This window comes from Triplophysa rosa, linkage group LG22 (genome assembly GCF_024868665.1).
Source record: "Triplophysa rosa linkage group LG22, Trosa_1v2, whole genome shotgun sequence".
Classification (NCBI taxonomy): Eukaryota; Metazoa; Chordata; class Actinopteri; order Cypriniformes; family Nemacheilidae; genus Triplophysa; species Triplophysa rosa.
In genome coordinates, this window is record NC_079911.1 from 348156 (window position 1) to 369231 (window position 21076).

Genomic DNA, 21076 nt, shown 5'->3' on the forward strand with positions numbered 1-21076 from the left:
CTGAGGGCGTGCCGGTGGACGTTCCTGCGGTTGCACCACACAAGTCTAAATAAACACAGGCACATGTTAACTGTGATTTGAGTCTGTTCATTATTAATGGGTACACGTATTTGCCATAAATGCAAATGATACGTAAAATCTCTGGTGTAATTTTGAGCTAGATTGCATGTATTTTAAAATGAAATGCAGTCTGGTGTGTACCAACGTTAAGCAAATAAATAAGAAATTACCTTTGTGGCAGTCCTGCAGTAAACCCGAGTCTCCCACAGCAACGGATACTACTCCAGAGAGTAAAGTGTCGCCTACAATAGAGGCAACTCTCTGCTCAAAGGGTGTGAGTTCATTGTCCCCTGTACCACCGCCTGTTCTGCACACACTTTGTCGGTGCGCAGCAGTTCTCCGCTTAACTTCCACTTTTATATCCGACCATTTCTTTTTTATTTCATTTAAAGTGCGATTTTCCGATCCCACCGCGTTGACGGCGTCAGCCAAACTCTCCCACTCATTTTTTTCCCTTTTGTTATTAATTCCGGAGGACAAAGTTCCAAATAAAATATTTTTTCTAGCTTCTACCTCTGACAGTAGCGCCTCCAATTCACATTCCGTAAATTTTCGTTTCTTGCTGCTTGGTTTTGCCAAAGTGGAATCATTACCATATTCAAATTTATTTAATTGAGGGAGAAGACAGAGTGCGCTCAATTTCACGTTAATTGTGACGTACTAAGAGAACATGCGTATTTCAGAGCAGTGTAGAGTTCCATTTGATAATACAGATCATATCTAGATAGCATAGTAAAATAATCATAAGGTCCAATACATTTAGTTTCTTTGTCATATATATTTGACGGTGACGGTGTTTTATTTTCAGGATCCAGTGTGTTAATCTGGTTATAGGTTGTCTGAGTGCGCGCACAGGTTATCTCGCTGGAGAAACGAGAATGTGTTTGCAGACACGAGCTGATCGATTTCTTCACGCGACATGTAAAAAAAAACGTAAAACTTTTATCTGAGTATTACAGAACTCCAGTAAACAATAGAAGCACACTCGCGCAGGGAAACACGCCCTGACGTTGATTAACAGGGCTGAGCGCGTGCCTTCTGGAAACGCCCACTCGCGAGCAGTTGTACAACAAATGTCACGTGACACGCTTAGAGTTGCATAAATGAGGATGGAAGCGAAGCGACTATAAAACGATACAAGTCGAGCGGGTCAAACGGTGTTGACGCTTCGACGGCAGTAACCGTCAGTGATGTTGTTATATCTCGCGGCTCTGCTGGCGGGAATCTTCTCCGCGCATCTCGCGCAGCGCCTGTGTTTCCCGTACTTCTGGAGAGACGCGCGTTATTTAATGAAACTCATCCGTTACGGAGCCCGTCTGGAGTTGTACAAACAAACCGCGAAAGTGGTGACAGTCGTGGACAGGTTTGTCGAAAGAGCCCGGCGGACTCCTCACAAGCCCTTCGTCATTTATGATGGGGTGACGCACACGTACGGCGAGATCGACGCGCGCAGTAACCGAGTCGCGCGTGTGTTTGAGCGCGCGGTGAGGAAGGGAGACACGGTCGCGCTCCTCATGAGCAACGAAGCCGACTTCATCTCCGTCTGGTTCGGCTTCTCGAAACTGGGCTGCGCGGTGGCGTTTCTCAACACCAACATCAGATCCAGATCACTGCTGCACTGCTTCAACTGCTGCGGGGCCAGACTGCTGGTGGTCGGCAAAGGTAAACCGGTTTCTGCGCTCGAGCGCATCTAGAATGAAACCCCCTGCTCCCGTTACTTCATCCCACACGACACGTGTATATGTGTTTCAATGCGTTTCTTTTGAACCAGTGTAGTTTTGTTTGTCGTTGTAGATGTGTTGGACACTTTAGAGGACATTCTTCCCAGTCTTCAGGAGGACAATATCACAGTGTGGTGTATGAAGCCACAGAGCTCACTTCCCGGCGTTCACAGTCTGCCGGAGAAAATTCAGCAAGTTTCTGATGAACCACTTTCATCTGATCTCAGATCTGTCAGCTGTCTGAAGACCCCCACACTTTACATCTTCACCTCGGGCACTACTGGTAGGCTATGTGTCTTCTTCATAATAACAAACTACCGCTGTGGTTTTTCCAGTCAAACACCCTGATGAACAGGTTCAGTTAGAACTGATGGCTGCTTGTGAACACCACAAACACTGCACATTTTATAATCTACATCATCAGATTGAAACGACTTTTTTATGGATTATGGGACAACTGTAGATGTCAGGTCTGCGTGAGGATGACTAAACTCATTTACATTACACCTGATTGAGCTTGACTAAGGTTTTATAACTTAAAGTGAACCAACTGCATGCCATATTCTTTATGTAAATATAAAAAAATAGTTCATAAAATACATTTAGCAGTAACTCTGAAAAGAGGAACCTAACATTAACTAAAAATTCTGGGTCAGAGAGTACATCTGATCACATAATCCTCATCTAGAGCAGGGCAGACGCATTCAGTTAAACTTCCAACAGGTTCACTTTACACACTTTCTCGTCAGTGGAGGTCTGGACAATATGTGTTTTAAATAGATAAACAAACAAACAAAATATTTATGTTAGAAATAAGTGTTTCATCACTTGAGTCCAGCTGGCTATGCATATTGCCATAATGTTTTAACAGAACCGTGATTTTCTATTCCGACACTTGCTGTATGTACAGTATAACTGTGAAAAGATATCCTTTAGAGATAAATGATTGGAGCATTTTATTATTTCAAAATAAGAATCTACTAACGACATATAAACAACACATTTACTAGGCTAATAGAAATAAATTATAATATAGGAATCATTTTCTCAACTAGAACACGGTTCGTTATGAAAAGCATTTAATCATTTTATCACTTAAAGCTCATCTTGAAGCATTAAAATAGCATATGCATAAGTTTATTCATGTGATAATCATTTCTTTATGCCTTAAAATGACTTGAATATAACTCCACACCTTTGCTTTATTTAGTATACACAGATTAATGAGTGCCTCCACTCATTCACACGGTCAAATGAGTTGATGTGATTGATTACAGGCTTATGACATTAAAAACCGGGGCAGTTTTAAACGGTTATTATAGTTTAGATTTTAATTTATTAGTATACATTTTTAGATTTTTTTCATTTTAGTTAAAGTTTTAGCTATTTTGGTATATGTTTTTGTCATTTTATAATTTATTGGTTTATTTTTAACACATTTTTATTGTAGTTTTTGTTTATTATTATAATTTTAGTGCTTTAAACTTATTTTACTTCATTTTTGAGGCAACATTTCAAATTTTCCTTAAGTCAAGTTTTTCCAATAGTTTTTAGGTCAATATTTGATTTGATTTCAATGAACCGTAACGTTTTTAAAGTTTTCATTTTGGTAAAGTAAAATAACCTTGCTTTCTTATACTGTCTTTATGCAATTTTATGGAGACAATACTCCGCAATGGTTATAAATGATGAAAGTTTGTCTTAAAGCATATTCAAAACACCACAGAGACATATAAACGACATTAAAGGTGCAGTTTGTAACAATTTTGCAGTAAAATATCCAAAAACCACTAGGCTAGTGTTATATATTTTGTTTAGCTGAGTACTTACAATATCTCAAATGTTTCCAACTACTTGTAAATCGTGAGAAAATGGCCATTCTAAACAGTGACACGGGGCTGTGCAGTCGCCAGTCAATGGCGTCATATCCGCGTTCCCCATTGTTAGCGCCTTTACTGACGTAGAAACTGGATGACAACAGTGTCGTGGACAAATGCGGAAGTCGTGTCTAGCGTCTAGCAAGCCACTAACTTGTTTCGAGCAGTCACTTATTTATGGACCACAATTATACGCACCATTTATAAAACTTTACCTCATCCGCTAACATGATTTCTCGTTCCCGTCTGATTGATGGCCATCAGCGGTGGAGGTGAAGACAACAGATCCCTTCATTTCACGCTCCTTCACAGCGTCATCAAGGAACGGCATTGTTGTTGTTTTGGTCGTGCGCCCTCTAGCGGCGGTTTTTTACAAACTAGCTTTAACAACTTGATTTTCACCACAGGGGGACAGTAATATAAGCATGAGTAGCAGCTAACGCTTATTTTAACGGTGATAAACTGCAGCGGGACTTTAAAATAAGTGTGTCAACTGAAAATGATTACTGCTTTTTTGTTGAACTTTATCAGTATAACTGATTATATATTATTGTTTTATCTTAACCCTCCACATGTTCTCTTCCAAAAACCAAAAGTTTATTGTTTGCCAACAATTATACATTTTACGTCTGCAAATATTGAAAGAATAAAAGCTCTTGCGCTGCTGTATTGGAATAAGCTTGTCTTCTATGTTGGCGTGAGTTTACGTTCAACCTGAAAGTTCCTCACAACTGCCACTAGGAGGCGGATTCTGACAGTCGTGTGTCTGAATGACGTGTGCCTTGAAAAGCCAGCGTCAGTCACTGGAGCCCCGCCCACCGGAAGTGAAGAGAGGTTGTTTTGAGGGGGGAGGAGGTTCATGTTTTGATCAAAGATTATGAACTCATGAATAAAAAAGAATAATGTGCACAGATAAATCAATTATACAAAACACTACAATATTCCATAAACAATATGATTTTTCAGTTTTGACTTCTTGCCGTCTTTAAGTCCTGTGTCGCACCTACACCGTATCCTCAATGCCATAGGCTACACGTTGGTTTTTCTTTTTTTGACCTGAGGGAGACCAATCACAATGCTTGCGGTCCAACTGAGGTGTTGTTACATTTTTGAAGAGATGACTGTCAGGGTACGGTGTACTAGGGTGTGCGAGTCACTCGATGCAGAACTATACATTGAGTTTTACACGAAGTGAGTTTGGTGCTATATGATGAAGTGATAGAGCAGTGAGAGAACATCATCACCTCTGAGCGTGCGTGACGTAGACAGCTGTGTTATACTGATACGCTCTTCACTTTAAACTGTGGGAACAGTCAGATGTTTCGTATGGCTCATTGTGTCCAGTGTTGGGTAAGTTACTCTGAAAAAGTAATTAACTACTAGTTACTAATTACATATTCAATAGTGTAATTAAATTACTGTACAAATTACTCTCTCCAAAAAGTATTTAATTACTTATTACTAATTACTTTCTATATCCTATATCAACCTCGATTAGTTAAGTGAGTCAAGGATTGACATGAAACAGCTCTTTTAATTCATTCAAATAAATAATATATAACTACATGAAGTAGTATTATTAACGGATTAAAGTAGACAAATGTGAGAGTTATACATTAAAGCACGGATTTTAAACTTAGACTTTGAATTTTGATGTCAATTCCACTATTGCACACAAATATTACATAAAGTATTTAGTTTAATTACATCAGAAGTAACTGTAATTAAATTACAGAAAAAATTTGAGTAATCCCTTACTTTACCTTTTCAAAGGAAAAGTAATTAAATTACAGTAACTAATTACTTAGTAACTAGTTACACCCAACACTGATTGTGTCTCACAGCCCAGGTCTGGAGATTGAATCTGAGACGCCTCCAAACCAAACGTGATCAACAGCTTTACTGCTCATCAATAACACACAAACACTTTGATGTTAGGCTGTATGTTCATCACATCAGCACTATTTGATGGTCATCATGTCATATGAACACATGTGTTGTGTTGTTGTGTTCATGTTTTTAAAACTGCCCAGATATATTTGGAGTAATGCTGTATTTGTTATTAGTTTGTGAATGTGGTGAATGATGTGTAGTGTGCTGACCGTTGAGTGTTGATGTTGTTGCAGGGTTACCCAAGGCTGCGGTCATCACACATTTACAGTCGCTGAAGGCCGCGGGGGGATTTTGGGCGTACGGCGGCACAGAAGATGACATCATCTACACACCACTTCCTCTGTATCATAGCGCTGCTTCACTGGTGGGCATTGGAGGGACCATTGAGCTGGGTAATTCTGACACATCAACACGCATCATCATGAAATACACTACAGCCCATAAAAACACCGCAGGACCACAGAAACTTCCATCAGTCTGAAAGCGCTTGTGCTCCTCTGCATCCATTCTTAGACTTCTAGAGATACAAATGTATTCTTGATCAAATATGATTTATAACTTACCGATATGGGCTTGCCGCGATATTTTAGATTTATTTAAAGGATGTGTTAGTAATATGTGCACTTATTGCACACAGATGGATGCGCCGCAGCACACAAACATGCCAAATATTACAAATAACAGGATTGTAAAAGATGATTATTGTCAACATAAAGATAAAAAATCTGTCCTGTCCAACATCACGCATGAGCAGATATGACGTGAGCGCGACTGGCTCTTAAAGGAAGTTAAATTAGCAAAAGTGGATTCGGACACGCCCTAATGGTACATTCACACGCGTTAACACTTCTCATTTACTTTGAATGGGTGACATCACTTGTTCACCGAACTGAATTGTGGGTCCATCAGCGTCGCGTCACTGGCGTTGCTCGCAGCAGAAGTTGAACATTTCTCAACTTTTCAAGCACCAACGCTGGCGTCAGCCAATCAGATCTTCTTATGCAAATAACCTAGTGCATCTGCTAGCCAATTGCGTTCATGCTAGACTGGAGAACAATGTGATTGGCTGTTGTCACCATGATGATCGCGTCGGCCACGCTTCAGACACGCCCTCCATCAAGCGTTGACGCTGAAGCCCTATGTGGATGCAGGGTAGAAGCACGCACTTGTGCTGTGCGCTTTAGACCAGCATTAAAATAGCATTTCTCAAAGTATCTTCTTTTGTGTTCCACTGAAGAAAAACTCGCATTAGGGATGGGTACCCAAACCCGGTATTAAACGGGCCCCGGGGCAAAATTATGAAAGACCGGAGCATCGATAAGCTCCGCCCTTATTGATTTCGGTCCTTGGGGGAAAAAATCGTATATGTTGTTGCTACATTAATGTTATCTTGCACATTTTATCTCAACAATAGTTTCTAATTTTCAATAACACCAAGAATTTAGTCTTTGGGCAAGCATATTCGTTATTCCCAACAGAGCGTGCGAGGCGCAGTTTGTTATGGAAAGCCAGGAGGGTCAAAAACGTGCAAATTTTAACACGTCAACAACGCGTCAAGAACGCGTTGTTTGCGTGTAGAATACGTGTAGTTTACGAGTGAAAAATCAACGTGTATTATACGTGTAAACGACACGTATTCTACGTGCAAACAATGCGTTCTCGACGTGTGACGTCAGAAGTCAATTTTGCGTGTTTTTGAGCCATCCGGCCACTTGACCAGTTTGAACGTGTAAGCGTGATGAGTTCCTATTGTAGGGTAGGGTTAAACCATTACTGTAGGACTAGGGGGGGGTTGCCTTCCATTTCTAGACTCTTTGCCATCACAATGCATGTAACATGCGAAAGATCCACTTATCTATTTGTGCTTGACAGCCAGTGAAAGTCCTCAACAAGCAATTAGATATAGATATTTAAGAATCTTATTTATCATTAATCGCTCGTTCTTGTGATTTATTATTTTAGCAGAGACACTAAATAATTAAAAGACGCCTTTCATATGTCAGCTTGAGTGGCGTAGGGGTTAATGACGCTGTCCCATCCGCCTCCCAATTTGGAGTCTGGACCAACACAGGTCAAAGCCTGCTCGTCGCGGAGCGAAATCAACCAGTAACAAAAGTTGTTTTAGAAAACCTCTGGCCACAGTATTAAGCCCTGTCCATAGATATACAAGTTTATAATTGGTTAACTTTATTAATCATTATATTTATTCATGTTGAATAATTTATAGCATTTATTGGTAATATTAGGTTTCACACTCCGCCCTGGACTTCACTAATTTTCAAACCTTGGCTATGGCCATGAGTCTGTGGTATACTGTATGAATATTTTGTTTTACACGTTCTTGATAAGAAAATCAAGCACATATAGGCTGTTTCGCTGGTTAACAATAAAGCCGACAACGGAGAAAATGCGCTGCTCTCTGTTACAACTCCCGGTAACAACAGTCGGATTGTACAAGAATATGTTGTTCACCTGCTATTTATCAGCTCCAGTGGCCAGAGGTGGGTAGAGTAGCCAAAATTTTTACTCAAGTAAAAGTACAAGTAACTAGAGAAATTGTTACTCAAGTAAAAGTAGAAGTCACTATTTTAAAATTTACTTGAGTAAAAGTAAAAAAGTATGCAATGAAAAAACTACTCGAGTAGCTAGTTACTTAATTACTTTGTATCTGATTATATAGGCCTACTACATAAAATTAATATTAACGCCAATATTTGAATATTACACTTTAATCAATATTATTAATTATCACAAGCAGATATCTTTGCAATATACTAGAGAGACTAAAGAATAGACAGACACAGAAGAGACAAGCATTTCTGTACATTTCATCTAGTCCTGATGTCAATGTAGTTTACACAACTTATTTAGAATAATAGACCATGTCAAACTAAAGCATGAACTAAACTCAGAGCATTTCCTAAGATGATCTAGAACATCTGCAGTGCTCTCTTAAATGAAATACACATTTTTGAACAAAGCTCATGTTTTCTCGTGTTGTGTCACGTGTGTGTTGTGAAACGCTCTTACTTGTAAACAAACAGTAAACAGTGAACCACACGCCCATCAACAAGTTTTCTTCCTTCTGTTCTTCAAATGTATATTTCTGCAAGCCCACGTCTCTGTGTCTGACAGGTAACGCGCATGTTGCTGTGTCTGACGAACAGGTCGCGCGGGTGCGCGCATATGGCGGCCATTTATCATTGCTGGCAAACAATATGACACATTTGCAGTTTTGATTGTATAGATATAGATTCATATCCACTTCATCCAACGCTCTTTGTGTTCTGCGTGTTCTTAAGTTTCGCGCTACGAGGAGTGAGTAATCCTGCTTCAGATGATTCAGATCGTGCTGCGAACTGAACAAATCATTTGAACTGATTCATTAGCCTATTCAAATGGTTTTGCCCATTGAAATGCTTTCAAAAGAATCGACTCAAAAGCATCGATCACTCGGGAATGCCCGTAAAAAGAGACGACAACCTTGAAATAAACAATGCGTTAAAGCGTATTTTAAAATGAAGGAACAAAAGAACGTCACGCAATGTAACGAAGTAAAAGTACAGATTTTCTATTAGAAATTTACTCAAGTAAAAGTACACACTTTTAATTTGACTTATAAAGTACATATTTTCCAAAATGTTACTCAAGCAAATGTAACGAAGTAAATGTAGTGCGTTACTACCCACCTCTGGCAGTGGCACAGGGTTAGTGACCCCGTACCAAAGTGTAGCTTTTGCTCCGATCGAAGGGGGTTCGAATCCACCTATTGCCAAACGTGTTCTTCTCCTTTTCCCATTACTAATCAGAGTGGAAAGGCGTTTGTTTTCAGCACAAATAAAGAAAACGTTCCGAAAGTGGAAATAAAACACCTCACGGGTAATAACGAATCGTTTATCTGGTAGGGTAGAGCGGGCTTTAACTATCCCAATAATGTGGCATTCATTTAATAAATATGATAATTTACACTCAAAATGTTATTGCATGCTGTTTTATAATGTACTACAATACTGAGGTGCAAATATATGTTACTGTAGGCCTAGATATATGTACTGTATATATTACAGTAGCCCAAGGGGGTTGCCTGCCGCCGCTCACAGATTCGGATAGTGGTTTTATGAATTTTTTAGTTTAACAGATAAAATAATTGTAATTTCATATTAAAATTAAAAAATGAATCATTTTAAATGTGAAAAATTGGATGTAAGTGCAAATAAAGTCTAGAAGAAGAAAGAGGAGAGTCTGGAAGCATGGCCTAGTTGCCTGAACCCCAAAGCTCAAGTAAAAAGGAAGAGAATGAAGTAAGGGCAGAACTCAAGGAGAACAGGCCAGAGGAGAAGAGCAAGAGCTCCCAGAGATAGCAGCTTCCAGTGAGAAGAAGTAGAGACAGAGCATATCTTATCCCTTTTCAAAGATTCCATTTACATCGAATATGGCCCAAAACACACAATATTTTGTAATTGATTTGCAGTGGAGTCCTTCAGTGGGCTGTATCATGAAGCGAGGTGAACCAACACTGAGTTGCAGAGTAAGTTTTGAGTTGACAAAACCAGACAAACCCAACCTGGTTCAGATCAGGTTCAGCTGTAGCACAACGCTTGATATAAACTTTCTCTGTCAACTGCGGTTTGATCCAAAGTTTGTGTGGCGCGTGCACCTGAAAGTGTGACACGTGCGGCAAACAGCCAATCACACGGAACATGGAAAGCCTCATCAGTTTGATTGACTTCTCGTGAGTATCAGTGCAATTCACTTTTCTGTTGAAGATAACAAGATCATTATGAAAAAATGTCATGAATTGAAAGACATTTACAAGGCAGGAATAAACACTGCTGCAGCGAACGTTTGAGAAGGCAGCTACTCACTATATCAATGCAGAATCAACTGAATTTAAATGATTTATAGTATAGGTTTACAATAAGATCAGAAGATAATATTTATACTTCATTACTTTAAAATGCTTTATAGATTAAAGTTTGTTTTTATACGAATATAGTTATATTCATTTAAATGCTATGTTTAATATTAATTATCAACTCGCATAAGAATTATATGAACCTGTTCTAAATTATAATCAATAAATGTAAATATACAATACAAATAAACACTTAGCAGCAAAAAACATCTTATCAAAACTTTTTTTTAAATGTGGAGCGAGAGATACACGGGGGGTGGCTTCACTGCGACAGATATACGTCACTTTCTCACAGCTGATTGGTCCAGTTTTGGTTTGCGATCTCTAACCCAGAATAAAACCTGCTCCGGAGCAGGTTAGCCGTGTAACCTAAGTTACCATGGCGACGAAACCCGCTCAAAACCAATTTACCTTCTTGAGCCCGAAAACTTGGAGTATGCTCAAACTAAACGTCTAGAAATCTAGAAATGAAAGGCAACCCCCTAGGCCTACAGTAATGGTTTAACCAATAGGAACTCATCACGCTTACACGTTTCAATTTCTGTTGTTGTAAATTGTTTTTTATTTCTTTTGAATTATTTATTTATTGTTAATTATGTTAATTAAAATAAAGCAATGTTAATTCTGTTCCTAATTTGTTTCTTTTTATATCAAAAAGTACCAATAAGAATACCGTTAAAGTACCGGACCGATAAGCAGTATCGATAAGAGTAGTAATACCGTTAAAATCTTAACGATACCCATCCCTAACTCGCATACAGGTTTACAACCACATGAGAGAGAATACAGTACATGAGAAATGTTATTTTTCAGTTTTATTAGTGTTTCTTATATGAAAAATGGTTTTAGATTAAATATGCCGGCTGCTTGTACATTATCCCGGTTATTACACGGCTACTTGCCACATGAGATAAAAACTGGACATGAAATGTGAATGTGAAATATTCTATTAGCTCATTTTTACCGAATGCAGACCTTCTGCGAGGAAAAGACGTTTACTTTCAGTTTTAAGGTAAGAAACGACGTTCAGATGTCACGAACAGGCAATTTGGTTGAATCATTTGTAAATCTAATGTCATATATGTTATTAAAAGACCTATTTATAATTCATTTGTTAAAACAAACTGTCAGAATGATTTGCTTACCGTGTGTTATTAGTTTTGAGAGGTTGTTATCTGGGAGTAATGAACCTGCAAATGTGGCGACCGGCCAACCCAAAGACTACAGAGCAATGATCAAATGTTATTGCTTAATGTCTTCTGTTATATTTGAACGGATGTGACCTGCTTTCCATGAGTCTGATGAAATATTTCTTGTTGTTATCATGTAGGTGCCACATGTGTGCTGAAGAAGAAGTTCTCTGCGTCTCAGTTCTGGAGTGACTGTAGGAAACACAACGTGACTATAATTCAGTACATTGGAGAGCTGTGCAGATATCTGTGCAATCAGCCTGTGGTACAGTCACTGTCTCTTACTCATCACACATCTCACACTACACATCACATCCACTCTTATATTATAAACAAACACCAAAAACAATGACGATTACAAATGTTGTTTGTTGTTAGTTTATGATGTGAGAACTCACACGGTTTATTGTGTTGACGGGAGCTTACGGCTGTTACTGTAAATATTGAAGAAATGCATTTGTGAAGTATGTGAGAGTTCTCTTCAGATCTTCAGATGTAGTGACCTCTGACACAGATTCCTTCCTTCATCTGTCTGTGTGTGTTGTGTTGTTCTGGATAATGGACGGAAAGCTCTTTTGTGTTTCTCACTCACGCTTCATCAGCGTCAGGACATCAGTGTGTGAAAGAGCTCTTTATGTCTGTCCGCTGATGCTGTCCACAAGCTCACGTTCACCCCAACACACACACGGCGAACACATGTTCATCAGTGCTGATGGAAAGAACCGCACGCACGCACGCACACGTCTGGTTTATTATCTCTGTGGGGACAGTCCATAGGCGTAATGAGTTGTATACTGTACAAACTGTATATTTTATCCCCTAAACCTAAAGATCATAGAAAACTCCCATGAGTGGGTGTGCATTCAGGTTTTGTTCCCCACCGGGATATAAAAACAAGGGCATACACATACAAGCGCGCGCACATACACAGACACACACAGACACACACACACACACACAGGTTATGAATGAAGGGAGTTGTTCTGCTGATGGGACAGCCTGCTGGTGTTCACACACACTTAAAGTCTTCAGAATGTCATGTGAAAGTTAATGTCATTTGTTGATTTCACTGAGTAGAGACTCTCAGACGTGAGTTGTTCATCCCAAGGGTCAGTGAAGGGTCAACCTCTTCAGAACTCATCTCACAGACTCAAACTCTAAGCAGAGATGAGTGTGTGGTCTTGTGTTGTTGATGTGTGTGCGCGTGTCTGTCCCTCAGGTGGAGAACGAGAAGGATCACAGGGTTCGGATGGGGGTCGGGAACGGTCTCCGGCAGGACGTGTGGAGAGAGTTTCACCGGCGCTTCGGAGAAATCCCCATGTGTGAGATCTACGGCTCCACCGAAGGAAACCTGTGCTTCATGAATCACATCGGCAAGATCGGAGCCGTCGGCCGCTCCAATTTCTTTTACAAGGTCAGTGGAGCGGAGTGCGGTCTGAGGTTAAGAGCGGTTAACAAGTGTAAAGTGCAAAATAACTATAGTCGGTCAATATTTGAACGGGATGTTGTGTGGATGTGCAGTCCAACACTTTTCTGATGTCTGACGGTCAATGACCCAGAGGACTGGAACACAGACTTCAACACTGTTCCACATGATTCTGTTGATTTTCATGCTGTGTGCTGGTTTCTCTGTGATTTATATGTCAGCGCTTCTGAAAGACAACCATAAATACACATCATTAAACACATCTAATACACGCAGTCGTGGAAAACAAAGGTTCATGTAATCATCATTTCTCTGCCACGTCATGTCTGTACTGATTCTGAAAGTGACTGCCGTTTAACATGTGGCACCAATGAATCGGGTTTATTTACTGTTATACACTTGTTTTAATGTCTGACAACAGAAAATGTCAATGAGAATGCTTTATTGGGCACTCAGTTGTACTAAAATACAATATGAGACAGTTCAAGGACTAGAAGCGAAAGTGCCAACACTAGTCTGAATCTGAGCGCAAATGCGACGTAATGACGTTTTCTGTATGCTAATTAGTACGTCAAGAATGGATTCTGAATCGATCGTGAGGGACCAAACGATTCCCACCCTAATATAATCCATATATCCTTCGTTTATACCTCCTCGTCTCAACAGCTAGCGTGGCCCATGGTTGCTTAGCAACGACAGATGCCAGGAGAGCGTAAACTCCTAGGTGCTTTGGAAAGAAAGGAGAAAGCAGTGCGGCTCGTGTTTTCTGTGCGGTTTTAGACGGGAAAGTGAATCGCCCCTAAAGAGTTCACATCATGTCAAAGACACAGAGCTTCACAAGCTGCACTCATGAACAGAAGAGATTCTACTCCAACATCATTTTATTATTGTCTGGGGAAAAACTGAAAAAGGTCTTGAGAATTCAGCTGAGAACGATGGCGTCCTAATGCAGACCCTCATATGTGAAGACACTGGTGAATGTGTTGAATCTGTTGACTGAACCTCTGTGTTTTGGCTAGTCAACAATCCTTTCTGCAGGTAACACGACATCCTGTTTGAATGTGTCGATAGTAAACCACGCCGCTGACATGCAGAACACCTTGTTTTAAAAAGACATGATTTTATTGAAGAGTTTGTGTGTGTGATGACATCACATCATTCATTCATTCCGACATCATCAACAGCGTTACAGGTCAAACACGCTGAATGATTCAATCATCTCAACACAACACACCACACCACACATAACTGTGTGTGTTTTTGTGTTTTGGCAGATGCTTTTTAAGTATGTTTTGGTGAAGTATGACATGATCCGAGACGAGCCGGTACGAGATCAGAAGGGATTCTGTATTCATGTTGCTACAGGTGAGGCCGGAGGACAGACGGCTGGTGTGAGATGAAGGAAAAGTGACAGGTGGAGGTGAGATGATGTTGTGTTTGCCATCAGGTGAGACGGGGCTGCTGTTGTCCAAGATCTGCTCTCAGAGTCCCTTCTTCGGTTACGCCGGCAGTAAACAGCTGACGGAGAAGAAGATCCTGCGAGATGTGTTTGTGAAAGGAGACGCTTACTTCAACACCGGAGATCTGATGGCTGAGGATGAAGACAACTTCATCTGCTTTAAAGATCGAGTGGGAGACACGTTCAGGTACAGCAGAACACGCACGTCTCACACGTGATCGTCATGTGATGAAACAGACCGTGTCAACCCTGTGCGTTCCTTCTAGGTGGAAGGGTGAAAATGTGGCGACCACGGAGGTCACCGAGACTCTTGGACAGGTGGATTTCATTCAGGAGGTGAATGTGTATGGAGTTCATGTGCCAGGTACTGTTCGAAGCACACACGTTTAACACAGAAACACACCACAACAGTCACGTGTCTGAGGGATCTGGAAAACATGACCAAACCAGAGAACGTGCCGAATGTCATGGAAGATCTTTTCATGTTCACTGAAGAACAAACAAGACTGAACTGAGATGAGGGTTTTGAGTGATGCTGTGTGTGTGTAGTGAACGTCAGGTCATTTTGATGCAAGAGGACAGAACGACAAACCAAACACAGCAGACATTCATTGATCAGTTTCTACTGTGTGTGAGAAGCACAGACCGGTCTGCTGATGGAATAGGTGTGAGGTGTGTTTGTGTGTGACCCTGGACCACAAAACCAGTCTGAAGTAGCACGGGAACATTTGGAGTAATAGCCACAAAAACATTGTATGGGTCAAAATGATCGATTTTTCTTAGGATATTAAGTAAAGATCATGTTCCATGAAGATATTTTCTACATTTCTTACCGTAAATATATACTCAAGTACTACGCCTTGCTAAGGACTTCATTTGGAAAACTTTAAAGGGACAGTTCACCCAAAAATGAAAATTCTGTCATCATTTCCTCACCTTGGAGTTGTTCCAAATGTGTATAAATGTCTTTGTTCTGATGAACACAGAGAAAGATATTTGGAAGAATGCTTATGACCAGACAGATCTCAACACCCATTGACTCCCAGAACAAAGACATTTATACACATTTGGAACAACTCGAAGGTGAGGAAATGATGACAGAATTGTCATTTTTGGGTGAAGTGTCCCTTTAACGGTGATTTTCTCAATATTTTGATTTTTTTGCACTCTCAGATTTTCAAATAGTTGTATTTTTAGGATCCTAACAAACCATACATCAATGGAAAGCGTATTTATTCAGCTTTGAGATGATGTATAAATCTCAATTTTGGAAAATTAACCCTTAAGAGTGGTTTTGTTGTCCAGGGTCACAGATATGTTTTCTATGTTAATATGTTTAGGACGTGATGTTTCTACAGTGTGTGTGTGTGTGTGTGAGCTGTTGACATTATCAAGTGTGTCACTCACACGTTCCACAAGACCAAACACAACCCCACCCTGAGACAGTTCGCGGAATAAAAGCACCACTGCAATTGTGATATTGATTGCCTGCAAGAGTTCAATAACCCACAAGTTAATAAGTGACTTTACATGCAAGTCCCCAATGAAAAGAGTTCCAAACAGAAGATATGAAACACTGCCACAGTTGCTTCCTGCTTTACTGAATCGGAGTCATTCTTTCAAACGATTCCTTCAAAACACAAAGTAGATGACTGATGCTTTTTGTAGTCACCACAGTTTTTGAGACGTCATCGCCTTGGAATTATAAGGTTGTGAGCGGTTTTGAAATATCAACATCAGAGTTTCTGCAGTCCATTTGTAGACCATGTAGATAAAACCTTTAAGTCCCAAAACGTACACAATGTAAAGAAACCCATCACATCATGTCACAGAATAATTATGTGAATAACTCAATTTTGTCAGATTAGTAGATTAGGAACCTAAGGCCAGGTCTTTCTAGAAGTTCAATCACTGCACTTCATGAACAATGAATCAATCTTCACCTCATTTTGTGAACAGTTTGATGTATGGGTATGTGACGGACTGGTTTCTTCACAGGTCAGGAGGGTCGAGCTGGAATGGCCGCAGTGGTTCTGAGACCCGAGTGCACATTTGACGGGAGGAAACTGTTTGATTTGGTCATGAGAGAGCTGCCGTCGTACGCTCGACCTCTCTTCATAAGACTACAGGTACAAGAGAAACTCTGATGACGTCAGAAACCGAGAACGATGCTGATGCTGAGCTCACAGCTGATGGTGTGACTCACGTCTGTGTGATATAGAACACAAGCACATAAACTATACATTCAACTTAGACCGTTTACTGCTAAATGATGTTTATCAACAAAGTTCAAGAGGGCCACGTCAGATAATCAACCTAATTACAGTGGAGGAGCACATGATTTACCCAGACGTGTACAGTTTCTCAACAGCTCTCTAGCATCCTTCTCCGCACTTCTAACCAGTCCCATCTCAAATCCCAGACTCGGAGCCCTCCCCTCAGACGGCACGCCAAATACGCTTCACCTGATCTCTCTTCATGATATGTAAGCGTGAACTGGTGAAAAGTGCAGAGCATGAGAAAAAACCCTTAAACCATTTAAATCTTGTGAATAACTAGAGATGTACAAACGCTCTATATTTCAGAAGGTAAAACAATTGTAATTTAAAGAGAAGTATAGAGAAATCTTAAAAAAGTGCTTGTGTTTGTTGCCCATGCGTTCAGTCACTTCATTGTAACAGCAGCTGGTTTGCTCTGCTGAATTGAACATCCTAAATCAATATTCAGACACAATAAAACTACATTAGAATGTGAATTCTGAGAACTGTAGTGCGTGTCAGTCAAGATTAGAGCGCCACCCTCAGGCTGAATTACACATCAAAGTATATACATGTGTGTGATGAAATCAAAGAGGAAAATCTGTCCTCTGTTACCAAAATACAAACGTACCACTCCGCCAGTTTCATTTTCTGGATTCCGTGTTTTTTGTCTGTTTTTTACTGTACAACACATGAACAAAAAATACTTCAGTGTACTGTAGTAGTTACTTATAATAAACTATAGTTTCACCAGTTCACACTTACATGGATAGGTAAAGATATTTTTATTTGGCGAGCTGACCGAGGGGAGGGCTGCGAGTCCCGCGCTGGGGATTGGGCCCAAAGCCAGAGTATCCCCTCCGGTTGAGACTATGAGATTGTAAGCGTGGAGGAGGGATGGAGGTAAGATGCTGTGTGTTTATAGCCCTGATTGGATGGTTCTGAATGAGTACCACCTGTGGTACATGAGGCTGATTATCTGACGCGTCTTATCGGTACGTTCTCAGTTTTTATTTGACAGTTGCCATACAGACTGACATAAACAACAGCATCTTACACCAGACTGACATCCAGTGATGAGAACAGCACAATGATGAATGTGGAATAGTTGGTCATGTGTGTGTGATGTGTGTTTGTGTGTAGGAGTCGATGGAGATGACCAGCACATTTAAACAGCAGAAGTTTTCTCTGGTGCAGAGCGGCTTTAATCCCTCAGACGTCAGTGATCCGCTGTATGTTCTGGACTCCACGGAACGCTGCTTTATTCCTCTCAGCTCATGTGTGTATGACACTATATTAACAGGTGTGAGGAAACTCTAGTGGAGCCGTCTCCTTGACTAAATCATAGAAGTGTGTGTAATAGATGAACACCCTCCAGATGTAGAGCGGGTTATGTTCACCACAGACACCATAGATGTGTCGATTCATTCATTGTAGTGTCTGACATTAGCTTTGTTTCTGTATCCCATTCATCAGTCCACATCTGCAATAATGAAACAACAGCTTGATTTTTGCACAGTTACTGTATTAACATCAGGATCTTCATGAGTACAAAGAAAACCACTCCTTTTCTGATTCCAGAAGGAACTTGATTTTGATTTGTGACCGCCGGATGGAACATTATGAACGTCTCCGGCACATTTTATAATTGGATTATAAAATCAATCAAACAAATTCACACGGACATAACACACGATCACGTCACTGAATACTGCAGACTAGGACATTGTATAATCATTTATGATTTATTCCTAAATAATCCAAATCCATGATACAGTTTCAGATTCACCTCATTTAAATAGATCAACACCAATGTCTGTTAAAAAAAAGCACATGAATAACACACAGACGTGTTTACTGTACAGAAGCTCAGACATCTTCTCTGGTGTTAGATAAAACAAATTTCATTTCCCCACTCTTCTACATGGGAGAAAAAACAAGAACTAGATTTCTGTACACGTAATATATCAGTTTCAGACTGTGTGTGTGTGTGTGTGTTTGAATGGTTGTAATGAATGTGACAAATATCTGCAATTTTGATTTATGTTGATCTCACACTCACACAGAATATTTCAAAGACACATGTTGTGAGTGAAACTGTGTTTTTCTACAGTACGTCACTGACTCACGTTTCATCACAGCAAGTGAAGACTTACTAATTTCACCCCTGTCTGAGCATATTGTTGCTTGGTAAATAAATATATTTAATTTAATTAATCAGCACTTGAAACATTTGAGGTTCGCTGTGAACTGTTTTAAAAATGCGATGCAATAACTTCACTCATTGAAGTGAATGGTATATGCAATGATGTAAGAACTCTGTTGTAAACAAATGTGAAATGCTGTCATCGTTATCATTATGGCATCATGTTTGCTACTGTACGTGCTCATGCGTGTTACATTGATCATAATGTAACCCTTGACCTCTGCTGCTTTATATAGTTCCAATGCCCAATAAAAAGGTGTTAGTAATGCACACATTTAATCTTACAGCGTGTTCATAAAATCAAACCTATGTTGGACATTTAAATAGCTGCGTAATAGAACCATTATTACTGTGTGATGGTTAATGTAATATAACAAAGGCAAACGACCATGGACTTGCAGAGATAAATGTGTCATCACATGAATGAGTGTAAAGGTGAAACTGAACATTAGCACTTCAAAGTTTGACTCTTTTGAATGGATTCTTATGACCTATTTACTTCAATGAATCGTAAAAGTCTAAATAACTTTGTTTGATCTGCCTTCACCGCCATGTTGTAAGTAACGATTCCAACCTGGTCACAACAACAACAACACGAGTGACGATCACTGTCCTTCACCACGTGTATTAAAGACACAAATTCAGCTCATCCGCGTCGTACAGCAGCGGGGTAAAGTTAGTTTTGTTTTCGATATTCCCGACACATTCAGCGATTAAACGCCAATACCTCCACAACGACTTGCCCTTCTAATATCTTAATAATATTACCGCTAATAGGACAAGGCTGATAATGTTTCACAACCTTCTTTTATATTGTTTTCGCTCGATATGATAAACACTGCCCCGCTAAAGCCGTCGCAATGTGCATTTAGCCGGGAGACCTCGCTCTTTGCGGAGCTGTGAGTAAGGGACCGTAGGAAAAGTGCAAGTTTTCTTCGTTTAGTATCTAGCCCGGTGGGTATTTTTAATAGCTTTTTGTTACAGGGTATAAAGACATGAGACCTGTGTCGTTCTGTAGAGGGGGACAGTAGGCATATTTCACAACCTTTCTTTTTACCCCTACTGGTGGAAAAGGGAACTGCACGTCCAAAATTGACCTTTTTGTAATAGCTTTGTCCAAGAGGTAGACGGATCCATACAACCTGGGTCATTCAACAGAGGGGGGCAGTGGGCAACTTTCACAAGCTTTCTTTTTACCCCTACTGGTGGATAAGGGAATTACACGTCCAAAAATAACTCTTTTTTTTTTGTAATAGCTTTGTCCAAGAGGTAGACGGATCCATCAACCTGGGTCATTCAACAGAGGGGACAGTGGGCAATTTTCACAACCTTTCTTTTTACCCCTACTGGTGGAAAAGGGAACTGCACGTCCAAAATTGACCTTTTTGTAATAGCTTTGTCCAAGAGGTAGACGGATCCATACAACCTGGGTCATTCAACAGAGGGGGGCAGTGGGCAACTTTCACAAGCTTTCTTTTTACCCCCTACTGGTGGAGTAAGGGATATTGCACGTCCAAAAATAACTTTCTTTTTGTAATAGCTTTGTCCAACAGGTAGACGGATCCATACAACCTGGGTATTTCGATAGAGGGGGTCAGTGGGCAACTTTCACAAGCTTTCTTTTTACCCCTACTGGTGGATAAGAGAACTGCACGTTCAAAATGAACTTACTTTCTGTAATAACTTTGTCCAACATGAAGACAGAGACATAAAACCAGTGTAGTTCATTAGGGCGGGAGAGTGGGCCAAGAGGGTCAAGAATCCAACTCAAGCAAACACTGAGCACCATGAAGGTGACTTTTGTTATCTGGGAACGTTCTTAAAACATAAAAAACAGCTTTGCTGGACAAAGCTATTACAAAAAGAAAGTTCATTTTGAACGTGCAGTTCTCTTATCCACCAGTAGGGGTAAAAAGAAAGGCTGTGAAAGATGCCCACTGTCCCCCTCTGTTGAATGACCCAGGTTGTATGGATCTGTCTACCTGCTGGACAAAGCTATTACAAAAAGGTCAATTTTGGACGTGCAGTTCCCTTTTCCACCAGTAGGGGTAAAAAGAAAGGTTGTGAAATA

General features: G+C 40.2%; 1 protein-coding gene across 1 annotated transcript; it reads left to right on the forward strand.

Annotated features, from left to right (window-relative positions):
- Positions 1–1133: 1133 nt before the first annotated feature.
- On the forward strand, positions 1134–19404 carry slc27a6 (solute carrier family 27 member 6). Its single transcript, XM_057320402.1, has 10 exons — positions 1134–1722; positions 1855–2064; positions 5785–5943; positions 11797–11921; positions 12876–13070; positions 14357–14447; positions 14530–14728; positions 14808–14905; positions 16540–16670; positions 17943–19404. The coding sequence occupies exons 1-10, from the start codon at positions 1251–1253 to the stop codon at positions 18117–18119; spliced, it is 1857 nt and encodes a 618-aa protein (XP_057176385.1). The 5' UTR covers positions 1134–1250; the 3' UTR covers positions 18120–19404.
- Positions 19405–21076: the final 1672 nt, after the last annotated feature.